Below are 18,431 nucleotides of genomic sequence, written 5' to 3' on the forward strand. Positions count from 1 at the left end.
GTGTAAATGTGATCGTTCTAGAAAATATCATTCTGCTGACTACATGTTTCAGAATGGAAAGGCCAGTGAAACACTTTTCCAATTAGACTTAATTGGAGAATTAATAAGATGACCAGCTAATTGGAGAATTAATAAGATGATTAAGGTGTAGAGACACGCCCAACATGGTGAAACAGTCTGCATGATTCAACTAGCAGCATCAAAAATGATACATCCAACATTTTCCTTGTGTCCAGACTATTTGTGAAGCTCGTAAAGCAAAATTGAGACAATAACGGCATTGTGCAAGAGAATAGAAATGATTGTAGTCATGGAATCGAAGTGCATGCTAGATAGGTGCTACGTTGCCCAGCAATACAGCGAAATTTCGTGAGCATTTTTGACGGGGTGCTAGAACTGCCAAGAAGAGGCCTGCGCACTTGGTTCTTGCAAAGCAGAGGTTCACTCCTGGGTCATAATCAACTGCGTCAACCATGTAGTCTTAGTAGTGTGTGACATGGCAACAAACCATTCGTTGATTACTACACTTCCAACAAGCAGTAGTGAGGCAGCACTGCCATGCAACCTCCAATAAGCATTTGAAAAAAACCCTTCAGAGCACACACGCCTACCTGCTACACGTTCGTGGCGACCAGATTTATCAACTCACACCACAAACCCTTAGGTGGTTTCCAAAAGTCGACATCTACACTAGGTTAAGCCAGTTTTGATGGGAATTAAAAACCATTTGAGAATATCGGTTGCAATATTGGGCACAGCAGCATTCACAACTGCAGTGATTGATTTCATGTGACTACAATGGATAATCATCTCATTCGCGTCCCTGTGCAACTTCTGCAAATCCTTCTTATAGGAGTATCTGCGCTCCTGCTTTTTATCTGCAAGCTTGGTAGCAGCTTTGTTGATTTCTTTATATACAGCCACATCTAAAAATTGATCTCTAAGCTCCGCGCAAAACATTCTATTAAGGTTTCTATCTCTATCACAATCCCTGCCTCTCGCACATCCTGGTCACCTTAGCGTTCTTCAAGTTCGTGACCTTCGCTGACAATGGTTGAAGCAGACGTTGCCATCCATATTCAACCCGTTGAGATGCTATCAAGAACCGTAAAAACAGATGCATCTCTCCATCACCTTCGACGCAAAGATGGATGCAGTAGTCGAGATAGTCAATCGCCAAGCTGATGTCATAAACACGAAAATGGATCTGTTGTTGGAGAGAATGAAGCCAAAGTCCAGCTGCGTCTTTTGCTCGTTCGAGGATAACAAGGACAACCACTAGACAGGACTGTGCTCCAGACGTCGTGATCCTGTTCCACGTACTGTGCAAACCGCAAACCTTAACTTGTGCAACAAATGCTTCAACCAAACCACGCAGAAAAATGTCGAATCTCCTATTCATTCTGCACTGTTAATAACAACATGATTGTATGCCCGAATGATGCATCTGTATCTTCCTCGTTCAAGCGGCGCAAATACTGAACTCTCGTTGCAGCCCGTCGGAGAGTTTATTGAATCGGTGCACTTCTCTGTATTCGTGGTGGTACCCATGTATCGGTCCTGAATTTGTCATCATCAGAAGTCGTCGATGGCTGGCCATAAATGGACAAGACGCTAATCGAATCGACGTACAATGATAAAAAGAACAATTAGTTTTCTTGACATTTTGTGTCTAGTGCAGTTGGTTATTGTTGCGCGGCAATGCCGCGGAATACAGCAACCATTCATTTGTAATTCCATTCATTTTGTATGATGTTTGTAGTTTACATTTTCTAGCTGGAAGTTATGTTAAGTAACCAATAGGAGTGTTGTCGAGCTTAGCAATAAGAAATAATTTGTAATGTTTTGATGATCTGTTGCACTGGATAACATAACATTTCTCGCTCGTTTTTGTATTCAGTAAACCTACGATACCATTAAACCATTGTTGTTAGCCGTCGTGTACGACGGTGAAGAGAGTATTACAGTGAAAAGGGATGCGCGTTTTCTACAACTGTTACAACCAAATCGGTCTTCGTGACAATCAAAATAGGTTTTTTTCTTGCAATTCCGCAAGATGATGATTTCAAATGGTTGTTTGCAGAGCCATCTTCCGTTCGTATGCCGTCACATATGTTTCTCATGGAAGATGTTGGACTTGAGCTGCCATAACTTGAATAGGAGAGATTTTGTAATGTCGATCTTAATTTAGCAAGCAAGAAACTTAAGCAACTTGACAACAGAGCAAAGGAAACTCACTATACTTTACTTAATATGTTATTCAGAACAGAAAATAAAATGAACAGAATTACAAGTTTCCGTGGGGCAGGGTTTTTGAGTGGGGCGGTGCGGACATTGGAGCCCATCCCCACCGTCAGTATTAGAGGAGGCAAAAAGAAATATTTGGCGAGTACGTCATCAATTTCCATAAAGATCTTCATTGTGGCATGCCTTAACCCAAAAGTAGTCAAGCAGCCGTCTGAGCAATTTTCTTTCCGTGCAGTCAAGACCCCTCCCGCACCCTCTCTCCCTCGTTACCGTAGGCAGTGCTGCACAAGTTTCCGATTCGTTACATCATGATGGGGCGAAATGTGGATCGGTAGATCCCCAATTTGACTTCGTTGGAAGTCGTTCATAGGCATTTCGTTAAGGAAATAAATGCAGAAATTATCTTAGCGCATTTTCGCTGAAGACCAGTCTCTTAGCTGCCGTTGTTCTTCAGCGTACAGCCCAGGTAACAGAACTCATCAACGAGTTCTATCTGTTGTCCACCCACCCGCTCGAGGTTTCGAAGAGATCCACATCTGCTTGGATTTATCAGGGCGTAGACGTAGTTCTTAGGCTGCAGCCAGCTTCGATACAAGGTTGACAACATGTTGAAGTTTCATACTGCTTTCCGCAAATATAACAACATCATCGTCGTACTCAAGATCAGTCAAGGAGCACCCTGACGGTGCTAAGATGTCGGCAGGACACTGAGAGACTATTCTGTCATTGATAGCGAAGTTGAAGAGGGACTTTCCAACCACTGCCCCTACTCCAGTCATCACCCTAAACGGTTGGCGGTTGTACATCCGGCTGATGTTGGAACTGCAGCACTTGTTCGTTAATTCATGTCATCAAGCCGACGAACTTTCCTGGTACTCCATTTTCGTGGAGCGCCCTGAGAAGACGGCGATGATGAGGAGAGTCGAAAGTGGCTTCAAAATTCAGTAGAGCTGAATTGGGTTTGAATACCGGTGCCAGATTTCAGTCATTCTCCTAATGTTGAACAGCTGATCAATCTTAGATCGGCAGGACGAAAGCCAGCTTGCTCGTCGCGCATTGTTTCTTCGCAATGCTTAGTAATGCTCGGTCCAGTATAATCGCTCCAAAACCTTGTATATAACTTGTAGGAAAGAGATTTCTCGATAATTCCTAGAATCCGCAACGGATAGCTTCTTGTGGAGAGAAATTCTGATACCCTGTCTCCACGAGTTATCCGTATTGAACGGATGATCTTAGTCATCTCAAGAATCCCTCCACAGATGGAGGAAGATATTTCAGCATTTCTGCGCTAACTCCGTCATCTCCACCAAATTTTCCATTTCTCATGTTTCAGATACAAACCAGAACCTCTAACTCAGTCGATGACTCCTCATTACCCGCAAATGTCTGTCTGTGAACGTGTTCAAGTTTAGAAGCTGACGGCGCCTGGAGCTTCTGCAAGGTCTTGAAGTGATTCCTCGGAGGTGGAAGGGTTGCTTCACTGACAGCCAGTCCATTGGTTCCATTGGCAGTGGCTGAGAAATGGAGAACATCTTTGCATCCTGCCGCTACACTGCTTTAGTAAAGCATAAGCATTTTGCGGGTTGTTGTCCTTCCACCTCTTTACAGATTTCTTCCGCATTTGAACCAGGAGTGCTACCCTTGCAGCGTTTTGGATGCACTTTGCGAAGGAATTCGCATCGCAAAGCGTCTTCCTTGTTCGCGCTCCAACATACAACAACAACAATAGACACGAGTAGGGAAATTTCGTCCTGCATTCCTTGTCTCTCGGACCTGCCATGCTAATTTTCGCTTCTGGAGAAATTTCTCGGTTCCTCTTGTTGAACCGTATTTTGAGGCTGAGAAGAACTGGACGGTGGTCAGTGTTGAATGGAACGTTCCAAACAGCTCAGGAGTTTCTTATATCAGACTAAAGACTGTTCCTCGTCAGAACGTAGTCGAGCTGAAGTTTAAGAGTGCTCATTCCGCTTGCGCTGCTCTTAAGAGTTAAAAGGGTTGACCCCTGTTACGTGAGCTGATGGCGTCGTTGATTCTTCTTGAACGTGGAAGCGATGATGGAGCCCATGTGTTCACATAAGACGGTCAGACGGTGACCGTTATTCGACTTCTGCTACGCTGGATAATACCATTTTCGTAGTACATCGGATTGTTGTTTGAGTCCCATCTTCACATTTGCGTCGAGTTCACTGAAAGGAAGGTTTGTTGGAGTTCACTCGAAATTGTTCAGCAGTTCACTGTGACGAAACGAATGGTTGCTGCTAAAGATCCATGCTACCTTCAGGCAGTCTTTCAGCTTAGGCTGGATGGGCTTTGGTGATGTCCCACACATTGCAAAATTTGCAATGTGTGAGAATCTCTTGCCATATAACAGTGCGGTTAAATAGCTTGTTCGTCCCCAATGCGTACACTCGAACACTTCACTGCGTTAAGTTAAAACAGAGGCACCACAAACAAGTAGCAACCAGACCTTCCAACGCAGCCCCGTAATATGTAGTACAAGAAGGTGTGTACACTTCCCATTCGTGTGAACCGTATGTATTTGTTACTATTGTTCAAGTTTTATTAATCTCTAATTCATAACTCAACTCAGATAATTCGAAATACAATTTCATAAACCGGATAAAAGAGAAACCGGCATTATTATGTAATGGAACTAGCTTGCTACACAGGGAACGTCAAAATTCTTATTAAAAGATCTTATTAAGAGAAGACTACTATTTAAAAAAATCTCCTTAAGAATCGAGATGTACCACTTCAAAAGCTCTTCATTCGGGAATAAGACTGAGTCCAAGCAAAACATAGAGAAAAGCTAGGAGAATTCCGTAAGAGATAACACCGAGATATTGCTGCGAGTGACGTTGACGTATTACGTTGAAAGTTCATAAATGTTAAACAACCATTCCACATCAGTGCTGCTTAGTGTCGTTTATCATCTTGTGGGACACTTGTGTAGAGCCCATGTAATGGTTGTTTGTCCTCAGGCAGTTCTAAAATTATACGTGATAGTCTAGAAACAGTAAAATGTGGGCCATAGTTTTGCGGCATCAGGGATTTTGGATTCTACAGAGGATAAGTGTGACTTGGGAGTGCCTTTTTCAGCTTTGAAATGTGAGGAACAATGGACGGTGCATACGACGTTCAGCGATTTGCATTCAGCAGAACGTGACGAGTGAATCGTGAGACATCAGTGATTTGAGAGTTCTTCTACTTTAGAAAGTACTACAAGAAATACAGAGGGTAGAAATTTTTCAAGATACCTTTGCTCTGTTCCGGGATATAACCTTGCTGGGGCATTGCTAAACAAAGTTATACTGTATCCTTATTGCTCTTATTCCATCTAATCAACCTGAAAAGATTCTAACTCACCCATTGATAAGGTGCGCATTGGATGAAGACGATCGTGTGCGATCAGGTCTTCCTTGACGAAATGGTAGACTATGCCGGCACCGAACGCATCTCCCAGCACGTTGATTGAGGTGCGAATACGATCTCTACAATGCAGTATCAATATTCAATATTCGATATTGTGTTAAGCACATGAGGACACTTCGTTGCGTGGACGCTTCACGCTCATTCGGCTAAGCACATTCGACAAAATTCATATATAGAAGTTTTTGTTAACTCACAACAACCAGTCGACTGCGACGATTAAGGAAACGTCTTTCACGGGTAATCCAACTGCTGTCAGCACCAGAAGCATCGTTACCAGGCCTGCTGAAGGTACCGATGCCGCTCCAATAGAAGCAAGTGTGGCAGTGAGACTAAAATGATGGTGCATCTGAAATACTTATGCAACTACAAGACAGAGGTACTGCGTACCTAACGGTTACCACTTGTCCAAAGGAGAGGTTTACTCCATTCATTTGAGCTATGAAGATAGCAGCAACAGCTTCATACAGTGCTGTTCCATCCTTCAAGTAAAAATATTTTCTATTCATTCTCAAAACCAGAAGTGAAGGAAAGTTAGGACTCCTAATGGTTGAAGAAAAAGCTTGAAAAGGACGCAATGAAATGCCGAATTTCATTTATTAGTAATCTGTCTGCTCGAGAAATCCAATAAGTGAACTCCTTTTTCTTCGCTAGCAAAGCGGTCAAAAAACATAGCATATGTGAAACATTTGAATGCACCAGAGGAGAATAACGTTTAAAAGAGAGTATTCGTTCAAAAAAAAATGACTTGTACGTAGAGGTCTTGGAAAAATTCAGTTATGAGTGCGATAATTTAACCACCTTACAACTAACCAAAATGTGTAGTTTGGTGATCGCAAGAAGACAGTTTCAAAATTCAATTCTCATAGATCTCTTAGTGGGGAAAATTAAATATAATCATGTTCAGGGTTGCTCCAAAAGATTGATGATAATGAAAATGTTATTTCAATATTATGTTTGGTTGGAAATATTATTGGACATGTAATTTTGCCTGCAATTCTTCTCAATCAGTCAGTGGTTCATGATTGAATTTTACACACATAAAAGAGAAAGTGTTGTTATTTGAACAGCAAATAAGTAATTCCTACATCGTTAATCTGTCAAGAGAGGAAAATAATAGTACTAAGCGTCACTTCAATTCTCGAAGCTTCCACACTGATGCCTCATTAATTCTCGATGATTTTATTTTCATCTAATTTTAGTGACAGGTCTTATCACTATGGTCGTTTGTAGCAATATAAATCACTTTTTAGAAGGGAACCGAAAACATTTGATATAATACAGAACATAACGGAAATTTTCTTACACTTAGTCATCTGGGTCGCTTTCGAAGTAGGTTCGAACCCACATCCACAGAGTAGTTCCAACTCTGCTTCTAGTCATCAATATCTCTATATTCTTCTCTGTAGCCCCTTTTCAAAACTTGTCTCAAAAAGGACCGTCGATTTTACAATAGCGTCTCACAATACACAAAAGCGCATCCTTATGAGTGTTGTGTTATGGGTGTTCTTCAGCCGGAAAACAGCCGGCTAGCGCGAGATCGGGCTAATACTACCTACGTTCACTTCACGTTCACATTCTTCTATGCTTTGCCCGCTGTTTGAATCATTGCAAGATCCCCCTTTACGAAGTTTCACCGACGTTCCCGGTAGTCCTGGTCGCGAATAAGTCGAATCTAGTCCCTTTTATTTCCTTTGTACACATGACCTGACATTTTGGCATGTTCAACGACCATTTACGGTAACATTTCAGCCGCTCTTTTTTGTCGTCCTCAATTTCACACCTTTGATGTCGTTTGCCACACACTTATGGTAACACAAAAAATCGCAAAGAAATTCTAGCAAAATTTACTTTCGCCGGTGCTACTGTGCTACCTGTCGTGTCAACAAGTGAGTAAACAACGCAGAATACCTCCACCTTTTTATGTGCTCAGACTGTGCTGAATGTTACCGATACGGCACGTGCGAAGCATTTGCCAGTAGTTTTGTTTGCTCTTTGTATGGTCGTTGTCGGTGATTAGGAAGGTCTGTTGTGTCGGTTTACCTCTACCCTTTCACAAACAAACGACGTTTTTGAACTTATTAGCTTTTAATTGGAGTACATAGCTGCTCAACCGGATCTGTTTTCCAGAAAAACACCGACAGATAAGAACTGAATCGTTCACTTCTTTCTTGATCTTCTTAGTAGTATTCCTCCTACAGATTTAGAGGATAGGTTAAGTGCTGTTTGATGCCTTATCTTCTTTGATAATTTCTCCTAAATAGGGATTAGAAAAAACAACAGATGATAATAAAGATCTCAAGTGCGATTCAAGGGGCACCTTACTCTTTAGAAATCCTTTTCTTTCTCTCAGCAATCTTTTGACCGAGGATCAGTCAGAGTTACACCAATTTTTAGAAGTGACAAAAAATAAAGTTAGGCGTTGATGCAACAGCTGCCTTTTTTTTCTTCAATCACTGGCCTTTTTTCGTAAATGGAAAGAAGCATTACCATGTTAATGGTAGCACCGACTGGAAGTACGAAGCGTGTGACTCTTCGGTCTACTCCTAAATTTTCTTCCAAGCAGTTGTAAGTGATAGGAAGAGTTGCTGAGCTGTAAAAAAAATTATCTGAAACAGCCAACAAGATGAGTAGACACTGGTACAGACCTAGAAGCAGTTCCCAGTGCCGTGATCCACGCTTGAAGAAGCCCCCGCATGAAGGCGAATGGGTTCTTCTTCGTCGAAAGGAAGAATAAAAGTGGGAGTGAAATAAGTGAGTGCACTGCTAATCCCGTAAGAACCTGAACGACGAGAACTATTTCTATGATAATCCTATTTCGATAATTTTATTCGCTAATGCAAGCGAAAGAGGTGAAAAACAGCCGAGCATATGAAGTGTGTCTAACATTTCCAAAATCAAAAAACTTTGCTTACCGTCACCATATACATTGCGAGCATTCTCGCTGTATCTGCCAAATCATGAATCTCGAGGATTTTTCCCATAATCAAGCACATAATGCCAAAAGGAGAGTACCTGCAATCTTGAAGACCTTAAGGTACTTAATTCTGAAGAAAATATGGTTGCCTCCAACCTCTACTTTTCTCCTATAATATTTTTAATACCTTACAATGTGACCAAAAATGGTAAAAATTATGTTCTTATTATTAAATTAAGTTAATTAATTGAACTACTACTAGTTGTTGTTATCTGAAAGTTTTTACTTGTTGTGCAGTTGTCTTGGATCCAAAACTCACCACATCACCGTCATCACCAACTTCATAATCACTTTGTCCATGATTGCGAAGAACTGGATCATAACATCAGCCTCGGCTCCGAGCTGTGACAAGGAGATACCAAGGGCAATGCAGAATACAATAATTCCTGAAAACACACTACAGAAGGTCCCACAACAGTCTCCACAGAGATGAGCGGTTGACTACTATGCATAGAGAGCAAACAACATGCGGACATTCTCGAGAATCTTTCATCTAAAACATGCTGTAGTCATTTTTGAAGATTTCCTCCATCGCATGACCCATCATCGTTTGCTGTCGATTTCCGCGAAGGCCTACACATCAACATTGATCCTACCATAACGGACCGCACACTTCTCCGTACCTTAGACTATAGCCGGGTCAAACGACATGAAGGACGGTAGTTGAACGAGCGGTAGCGCCGGAGCAACTTAGTTTTTGACCAGTCGCAGACACAATTTGGCACTTTTCCAAATTTTTGCCGAGTGACTTCATTTGGATCGATGTTGGCCGCACTTTTTTGTTTCTTTTCATTCTTTTTGCTTTTCTTACTAATTTTTCCAATTTTTAGGTTTCTTTTTTCTTATTCTCATTATGATCGCCGTAGTTGCTTTCTTTTATAGAGATCTACAATACAAATACGATATAGATCTATATAACAAATAGCAAATGCAGCAGAACAAAAATACGAAAGAAACATAAAAGACGAAAAAGCAAAAAGAAAGCCAAAAAAACCAAAAGAAACAAAAAAAGTTGCTGCCAACGTCGATCGAGATGACATCACTTGGCAAAGTTTGGCAAATTGCCAAACAAACCGCTCGCAGACCGTCTGCGAGCGGTCAAAAACCGCGTTGCTCCAGCACCGTGCTTCATGTCGTTCTCACCCTACTGTACTTCACTTTACATTTACTCAACATCGACACTTACCTAAAACGTTTAGTCCTTCCGTGCGTTCAACCACGGGCTGATCTTCTATAGAATATTTATGGACTTCAAATATTGATGAGAGCATTTGAGTACAACCTTTGTTCCTGTTTCCTTACCAAATGGTTCGCATCACCATAACAAATATCCAAGCGCACACTCAATGTAAATTCAGAGTGCTGCGTTTGAACAAGAGTTGCGGAGTTACTATCATGGAGGGGAAATTAGATTTATAAGAGGTTTTCAGTGTTGATGAGATCTTTAATCTTATATACCAGTCTGAATGTCCGGCTAAAGCTGGACTTCAGACTTTCGGTGGTTTTTCGCTCCCCTTCACTGATCAATGAAAGTTGATAGTAGTGGTGTTTTCTGTGAAATCAGATTTGCGTTTTTTAACAACGCTTTACTTCTCTTCTTTATATTATAAATTACGGATTAAAGATTACGGAGTTTTCCTTCCAAATGCGTCAATTCTACATTTGGAGAATATTCTACCATCAGCTACAAACACTCCTTCGATGCCAGAATAATATAGATACAATTTGAAAGCATTACTCGAAGTATGGGTATTCCTCTTGATTTCCCCCAATAGTTATCACAGAATGATGTTTTAACATAAAATGTCGTGAAAAACATCTTCCTACTGATAAAGATAACGTTCCACGTCAGATCACGTAAACATCCTGCTACTAGTTAAGCAGTCGTTTTCATGCGCGTTTCCACTTTCTGAGAACGGCATGCTACCAATTTGAGGCGAACGAAGAAAGAAATAGATACGCGGAGGAGTCATGAAGGTGAAAAGCAACGGGCGCAATGGCCACGGCTATGAAACGGCTTTAACCATTCATCTTTTGCGACATGCACGCGAAGTTATTGCGCACCATTTCGATTCCGCGGGACCCGTCTCACCCCACGTTATACATATCTGGCGCCGGCGCACCAATTCGACGCCGTGGGACCCATCGCAGCCCATTTCCTAGCTATTTGGCGCCGGCGCACCAATCCGACGCCGTGGGACCCGTCGCACCCCCATTTTATCCATCTATCTGGCGCCGGCGCACCAATCCGACGCCGGTGGACCCGCCGCAATCCATTTTATAGGTATCAGACGGTGGCACAATAATCTGACGCTGGTGGACCCGTCGCATCCCCTTCTACAGGTATCTGGCACCGGTGGACCCGTCGCACCACCTTCTATAGGTATCTGGCGCTGGCGCACCAATCCGACGCTGGTAGGCCCGTCGCAAACCCTTCTATAGGTATCTGGCACCGGCGCGCTAGTGCAACGCCGGTGGACCCGTCCCACCCCCTTCTATAGGTATCTGGCACCGGTGGACCCGTCGCACCACCTTCTACAGGTATCTGGCACCGGTGGACCCGTCGCACCACCTTCTATAGGTATCTGGCGCTGGCGCACCAATCCGCGTAGGCGCCAAATTAAGGTATCTGGCACCGGCGCGCTAGTGCAACGCCGGTGGACCCGTCGCATCCCCTTCTACAGGTATCTGGCACCGGTGGACCCGTCGCACCTTCAATCACGGGACCGTCGCACCACCTTCATAGGTATCTGGCGCTGGCGCACAACCGACGCTGGTAGGCCCGCCGAAACTCTTCTAAGTATCTGGCACCGGCCGTAGTGCAACCCACCCTGCATCCCCTTCATACAGTATCAGCACGACACCACTCACGCCACACAATCCGACGCTTACTCGCACACAAACTCTTCTATAGGTTCTGGCACCCACACACACACACACCATATCACGCCACCCCCACCCCATTTTCGAATTCGTACACACACACACACACACACACACACACACACACACACACACACACACACACACACACACACACACACACACACACACACACACACACACACACACACACACACACACACACACACACACACACACACGCACACACACGCACACACGCACGCACACGGACTAAGCTCGTTGTTATATAATCATGATCATGATCATGATATATATGATATATATATATATATATATATATATAGATCATGTATCATGATCATGATATATATATATATATATATATATATATATATATAGAACCACAGGTTCTCTTAAACACAACGTTCGTGGAAATCTCTAGTGTTGTGCTCTAACCTCTATTAGGCAAGTTCAGATGCTGGTTTCCACGAATGATCATAACAAAAGATAGGGCATAACTATACTCCCCGAATGTAGAAAACAGGTGGATAAAGAGAAACGGACTGAACCGTCAGGAAATCGGGTGAACAACTCTCTATATTCATAGGATTGACCAAACCCGCGAGCAGTAAATTCCAAATGGAATTATGGGATGAAGCAAATCTTTACGCCTGTAAGAGTGACGAATTTCGCTTTATGCGATTCTTCATCCTACTGATGTAATGAGTTTCTTCGGTCTGATAAATCTGCTGCTCCTAAATTATGCACCGATTCTGTGCATTTGTCGGAGCTGCTGCTCGTTTTCGCTTGCAAACTGGGTTCTTAACATCACTTACAAAAATGCTAACAAAATTTCTGTAGGCGCAGCCTCTAAGCAGGTGAGTAAAAGCAAGACGGATCGAAGTCACTCTTTCTGGGTTCATCACTTCATGTGTCTCTCGCGTCTCTCTCAAAATCTGCTTGGAATGCGCCAACGCTTTTGTATGCAATTCGGAATCGTTGAGGATTTATGAACGCATGTTCGACTATGCAATGACCTGCGATGACCAGTGTATATATCAATCAAAGTTTTTATCCTAGAGGACGAGGTTGTCACCAATTTGTCGACCTCAGAGGAATGAAAGGCTTGCTCGGCACCTTTTCCGCCTTTTCTAACAGTAGATCACAGCCAAGCCTTTGCCAACTGCGCTACAATCAGTCAGACGTGTGGTGATGAGAATTGAGAATTCGAGGGCATGGGCCAGGACCAAACCCATATGGTGTGATATACTTGCCATCGCAAGATTCCCTTGTACTGCAGCTCTGAGATTTAGTGAGCGCTTGCTTACGTATTGCTATAAACGGTCGCAAGCGATTGCGAAAACGGTGTCGTAGTCGCTGCCGAAGGCGTTTAAAGGCAGCATACCACGAATCTGGGGTGGCACGGATTTCAGGTGGAGTATCCGTATATGGGGTCGTAGATTATGGAGACGGGGGTGGTTCCACTCATCTCTCCCTGCATCAATGCAAACAGCCGCCTCCGGAATGCTGTTTTGTACGACGCCATCTATTGCAACGCTCCACCCCTTGCAAACAGCCGCCTCCAGAATGCTGTTTTATACGACGCCATCTATTGCAACGCTCCACCCCTTGCACTGCCTCCGCCCTGCGATTCGTCGAAAATCAAATCGTACTAGTAAGGGACGCTACGCGTGCAAGGGTGGCGCGCTTCAATAGATGGCGTCGTACAAAACAGTATTTTGGAGGCGGCTGTTTGCAGTGATGCAGGGAGAGATGAGCGGAACTACCCCCACCTCCATAATCTACGACCCCGTATACGGATACTCCACTTGAAATCCGCACCACCTCAGATTCGTGGTATGCTGCCTTTAAAGGCAGCGTATCACGAAATTGACGCAACACGGAAACCCAATAGAAAAGGAGTTGGAGTTGTAGAATGCAGAAGAGAGCGTGGGCCTCTTCAATTCCTTCCGTCGTCCTAAAAATAGCATAGGAACCGCCTCAGTTCCTAAGAGGTACGTTAGAACGCGCACCCTTGCACACGTTCCGGTTTCCTCAGCAGTCTATTCATTGGTTTCATTTGAAAAGGGTGGTGGGGAGGCCTCACATATCTTTAACCGCTCGCTCGTGCGCTTGCAGAGAGGTAGCGCAGCGCAACTGACTTCGCAGTAAAAAAAAACGTCGTCTTCCACGCCGTTTTTTACGACGAGGACCGTAGTGATTCTTTGCCAGTCTATCGCAACTGATGCGTGGTGGTGTGGTTTCGTTGCGCGTTTCCTCCCTTCTTGGTCAACGTACCACATCAAATCTGCTGTTCGTGTCCGGCAGGAGCTGCACAGAGATGAAGAAGCGCTTTATGAATTGTTTCTGTGCTCTGGGATTCTATATCCGGCTACTGCAGATCAGAATTCAATTATGGTTGCACTGAGTTTACTGCGGGACATAGATGCAGGAAAGCACGTACTCTCCAAGGTCCTCTTTGAAGGCACTACATCACAATATTGAGGATGTTGTTTCTAGTATAGACGAGCGCGCTCAAGTTTAATTTCTCTTAGTCGTCCTGAAAAACAGCGTGAGACGGCCTCAGTTCTTACGAGGTATGTCAGAACCCCCACGCTTGTGCACGTCGCGGTTCCCCCCAGCGGCCTATGCATTGGCTTTACTTGGATAACTTACCTAATTCAGGTCTTCTTAGCAGCCTGTTGAAGTAAAACTAGTGCATAGAGTGCATGACTGCTCGGAGAGCTGGAACGTGTATGAGAAACGTTCTAACGTATGCCGTAGGAACTAGGGCGGCTTCCACTCCGTTTCTCAGAACGATTAGCGAATTGACCATGCCCACGCTCCTACCCGTAATCTACAACCGAGTCTACAACCAGAACTCTAAATTGTCCCTCAAAGACCCTAACATTTCCAATTTTGTGATGTGCTGCGCTAAATGCTTACACTCACCAAGAACGTTGATGCCATCATTGTACTCCAGTGCAGCCTTAACGTAGTCAAGAGTGCCATTGTTGAGCATTTCGAGATGAAGCGAGTCGTTGACTTTCAAAATTTTTGGTCGTATTGTAACGTATTTGGTCTGTGCTTGCTGGAATGTTGCTGCCACAATATTTTCGGGGAACATGTTCCTGTAAACGTTTTGTGTTTTGTTTTTCACTATATCCTATCCTTTAGCGAGAAAGTAGGCTACCTTAACAAATCCAGTAAAGTGTCAAGTGTGCTGACTTTCTTCCCCTCCGTTCCTTCTCCGAGGTCCTGTTTAATGCTTGGATCGCCAGGGTGAATTGTCAGCACTAGGATAATTCCGGTCTAGAATGTTACGTATTGTTTCAGTTTCACACTACGGTGTTCAATTTGTCGTGCTTCTAATTCGCACTTCTTCTTTGCCGTAATTGTTTTCTTAAGAACATAAAAGAACTCAATAAGGGACGATGGCACTGAACTCTGACCAGCAAAACGATTGTGTCAATGCTATCGCGTGTTTCTTTCGCATTGTAACTACATACATTTCAAGAAATACAATGTGAAAAGTAAAGCGTGTTTTTGTGCATTTCTACATTTTCACGATCCCAAAACTGAAAACTCACAATGACGGCGATTACAGTGGTGAGTACGTAATATGTAATAGCTAGCGATCCCATTTTTCCCGATTGCTTCGCATCGAGTTGAGAAAGACCTGGAAGAAGAAAGCATTTTCGAATACCTTAAACTATAGCGTGTAGCGCAGTCGGTAAGAGAGCCCGCTGTAACTGCAATCGATCGGAGGTTCGAATCCGGTGCAAACCAAGCCTTTCATCTCTCCGGAGACGATAAAATGGTGCAGACGTGTCTGGGAGAAAAAAAAACACTGAACTGAGACATCGGCTAGCCACCTCAAGTCATTGTAAGGGCGCATGCGCGTTCATAAACCTCAAACGAAGTCTGAGTTGAAGTCGAACGCGGAGGCGCATCCCCTACGGATTGATCAACACCGTGCACTTATCCTTCAAAGTCCCTCCAAAAAAGACACGATTATTGGTGTAGATTACAAATAACCACGCTGAGTTCCTTTTAATAGTCTTGGAAACGGCGTTTCTGTACCCTTTTCCTACGAGAAACGTTGTGATACGCAACTCTTGTACAACCGGATGACAATTCACAATTCTTTCACCAGTGGCTTATTTGAAGTGAAATCAATAGACAGAATCCTGAGAAAACCGAAAACCAAAGTAGTGTTATAACGTCCCCCGCAAGAAAAAACGTACACCAAAGGCCGTATCTAATGCCTTTTTCAGGAAGATTAGGTGAAATCGAGCGTGTTCTGAAGCCCAATCTACACCTGCTGCCCTATCCTTTTTGAGAAATCTCAACATTGTGGATTTCGTGATATGCTGGGATTAAGAGACATACTTCACTTTTTCCATTAAACTTAACTTGTCAGAACGCAAAATAAGAAAAAGTTACTCGTAAATATCAGAATCATAAGTTTCAGCAGCGAACCATGTTTCATTGATGAATGAAAGATCAGATTTTTCTTAATCAGTGTATTTAGAAATAAATACTAGATTACCAACGAATACCAACGAAAATTATTGATGGGTGTTGCAAGATGAGGTGCTGACTATTCAAGCGCCTTCGAATATACTATCTTCGCAAAAATTTCAATTGTTTCCATCGCTTTTATGTCAGGAGAGAGACATGCGGAAGGAGTGTGCACATTCTTGCCACTGACCTCACCCGCAATAGTCATTACCAGAACCACCTTCTTCAACGCATAGAAGAACCACAAAGATGTGCAGTGCACTGGCATCAGAACAGATCAAACTATGCCCAGAACTTATCTTTGCCTGGATTTATACACGCTCGGGAGAAGTAAACGAGGGCAGGCGATGGGATGGTCCTGGTCGACATCTTCTTTATTACAACCAAAATCGGATTCGACCTATTTTGGATGAGGCTTCCTTTTCTTCGATGAACACGAGCAAAATAGCGATAAGAATCTCCTACTGCTTCTTCAGGTCGATGCTTAGAAATCGAAAAAAAAAGAAAGCCAACGAAACCTTTCATCTCTTCGCGGTCGATGAATTACCACTAGATTTGTGCGAAAAATTAAGAACACAGCTTGATACATTGTATGGAATCCCCAAGTCACTCCTTTCTAGAACCGCAGAACAGTAGCTCTCAGCAAATCTGAGATCATCGAAGATCCCGCTAATGTGCAGTTCATTTCATCCCTAGGGGAGCAGTTAAATTAGGGGACGAAAGCAGAGCGGATGATGAGTGTGCTCTACATCCTTTGGCCTTTCTTTGATGGCAAACTAATTCTACAGACTTACAACAAAAAGTGTTCCTCATTTACTAGTCAGTGATTTATCTAATTTAGTCATAAATAGTGGTTGTTCCCTTACGTACGGCCTGGAAAAAGTTGGGGTCATAAAGAGACCGTGATGCCGCCATTCCTCAGTGCCTGAATATGGCGTCGACGGCGTAATGTGACGCTTGAAGTATCTGAAGTAGAGTTGAGCCGTTCTGTCTACTTATCTCACACGCCAATCACCAAATGGAGCAGTTAGGGAGTGTAAAGTTTTTGTTACTTTTTGTTGTGAAGGAATCAAGAACGAAGCGCAGCTTCGCTGAAAGCAATGGTTGTTTCCCGAGCTCGTGCGTTTGATGGGAAATATTGGAACCAACCAAAAAATGATGGTGGAAACGAGTACTTAGTCTGACGATCGCTTTACACATGACGCAAATGTTTCGCAGTTTGAGATAATGACCTAGGTTGAGGTAAGAATGTGAGCACTTTTGTTTTGAATTTGGGCCATTTTTTGATCCGAAGTGGTTCACCCGAATGGGAACACACAGAGAGAAGACTAGGTGTGCGTCAAGAAGAGGGGCAGAGAGTGTTGCAGTCACCCGTGGACACGTCGGCACCGACTATACATATGCTACCTTGATCACCTTGACTCCCGTTGATCTTCGAACTGGTCGAGCGGGCGCCTGTAATTCTTCCATTTGTCCCGATCGCGTGCCAGAGTAGCCCAGTGGTTCCTCCTTTCGCGTGGGACACGAAGAGCATCATATTTTTCTTTGAAGGACTTCGTGAAGAAATCTGACCATCGGGTCGGCGGTCTTCCTGTAGTGCGCTTAATATCACGGGGGGAACCCAGTCGCTCACGGCTCTGGTCCAACGGTTGTCATTAAAGCGTCATCACGTGTCATCACGTGTCCGGCCCACCTTATTTTACTTTCCTTGGCAAACGCGGCGGCGTCTCTAATCTTCGATCGCTGACGTAGGAGAAAACTTCGAATCCCGTCCCTCACTTGCGTGAAACGGGATACTCCTAGCATCACTCTCTCAATTGCGCGTTCAATGACGCTCACCGCGTTTTCTTCCTGCTTGCGAAATGCCCAGGTTTCCGAAGCATAGGTCAAAGCAGGAAGTACGGTGGTGTTGAAGAGGTGAGCACGGAGCCGGGTGTTCCTGGTCTTCTTCACTACATCCTCGATGCTCTTGTACGCTCCCCAAGCCGCTCGTCTCCTCCTGCCCAGCTCGGGGGTCAGGTCGTTCATCATGTTCAGTTCCCGACCCAGATAAACGTAGCTGGTGCATTCGGATATGTTCGTTCCGTTGAGCGTAAGTGGGGCATCCGAGACCCATCCGTTCCGCATGAACATCGCCTTTTGTAGATTCAGCCGAAGACCGATGCATCCACATGTTTCGTCGAATTCAGTCAGCATTCGTTCCGCTTGGCTGATGCTAGGTGTTATCAGTACGATGTCATCAGCAAAGCGCAAAGGGCGTAGCTGCCGACCATCAACCTTCACTCCCATGTCGTCCCATTCCAACTTTCGCATTGCGTTCTCGAGGGTGGCTGTGAATATTTTGGGTGAAATTGTATCACCCTGTCGGACCCCCTCTTCACGTCAACGA

At 43.9% G+C, this 18,431-nt stretch overlaps 5 protein-coding genes across 6 annotated transcripts; all 5 read right to left on the reverse strand.

Moving 5' to 3' along the window:
* Nucleotides 1–982: 982 nt before the first annotated feature.
* Nucleotides 983–1,402, reverse strand: RB195_019347 (uncharacterized protein; the record flags this gene model as incomplete). The annotated part of the gene is made up of 1 exon (XM_064187153.1): nt 983–1,402. The coding sequence occupies one exon, from the start codon at nt 1,400–1,402 to the stop codon at nt 983–985; it is 420 nt and encodes a 139-aa protein (XP_064043034.1).
* Nucleotides 1,403–2,816: 1,414 nt separating this feature from the next.
* Nucleotides 2,817–3,026, reverse strand: RB195_019348 (uncharacterized protein; the record flags this gene model as incomplete). The annotated part of the gene is made up of 1 exon (XM_064187154.1): nt 2,817–3,026. One exon carries the CDS (start codon nt 3,024–3,026, stop codon nt 2,817–2,819), a length of 210 nt encoding a protein of 69 aa, XP_064043036.1.
* Nucleotides 2,817–4,004, reverse strand: RB195_019349 (uncharacterized protein; the record flags this gene model as incomplete). The annotated part of the gene is made up of 4 exons (XM_064187155.1): nt 2,817–3,030; nt 3,113–3,197; nt 3,624–3,761; nt 3,854–4,004. The coding sequence occupies 4 exons, from the start codon at nt 4,002–4,004 to the stop codon at nt 2,817–2,819; spliced, it is 588 nt and encodes a 195-aa protein (XP_064043035.1).
* Nucleotides 4,005–5,163: 1,159 nt separating this feature from the next.
* RB195_019350 (uncharacterized protein) lies at nt 5,164–16,310 on the reverse strand (the record flags this gene model as incomplete). Of its 2 annotated transcripts, XM_064187156.1 has the most annotated exons (13): nt 5,164–5,234; nt 5,505–5,543; nt 5,614–5,738; nt 5,874–6,008; nt 6,067–6,158; nt 8,167–8,269; nt 8,325–8,458; nt 8,592–8,691; nt 8,913–9,039; nt 14,471–14,649; nt 14,712–14,830; nt 15,109–15,197; nt 16,238–16,310. In XM_064187156.1, 13 exons carry the CDS (start codon nt 16,308–16,310, stop codon nt 5,164–5,166), a joined length of 1,386 nt encoding a protein of 461 aa, XP_064043038.1. The 2 variants fall into 2 exon arrangements, with proteins under 2 accessions (XP_064043038.1, XP_064043037.1); XM_064187157.1 differs by lacking the exon at nt 5,505–5,543.
* A 1,361-nt stretch (nt 16,311–17,671) lies between these two features.
* Nucleotides 17,672–18,355, reverse strand: RB195_019351 (uncharacterized protein; the record flags this gene model as incomplete). The annotated part of the gene is made up of 1 exon (XM_064187158.1): nt 17,672–18,355. One exon carries the CDS (start codon nt 18,353–18,355, stop codon nt 17,672–17,674), a length of 684 nt encoding a protein of 227 aa, XP_064043039.1.
* Nucleotides 18,356–18,431: the final 76 nt, after the last annotated feature.

Source organism: Necator americanus, chromosome II (genome assembly GCF_031761385.1).
Source record: "Necator americanus strain Aroian chromosome II, whole genome shotgun sequence".
Classification (NCBI taxonomy): Eukaryota; Metazoa; Nematoda; class Chromadorea; order Rhabditida; family Ancylostomatidae; genus Necator; species Necator americanus.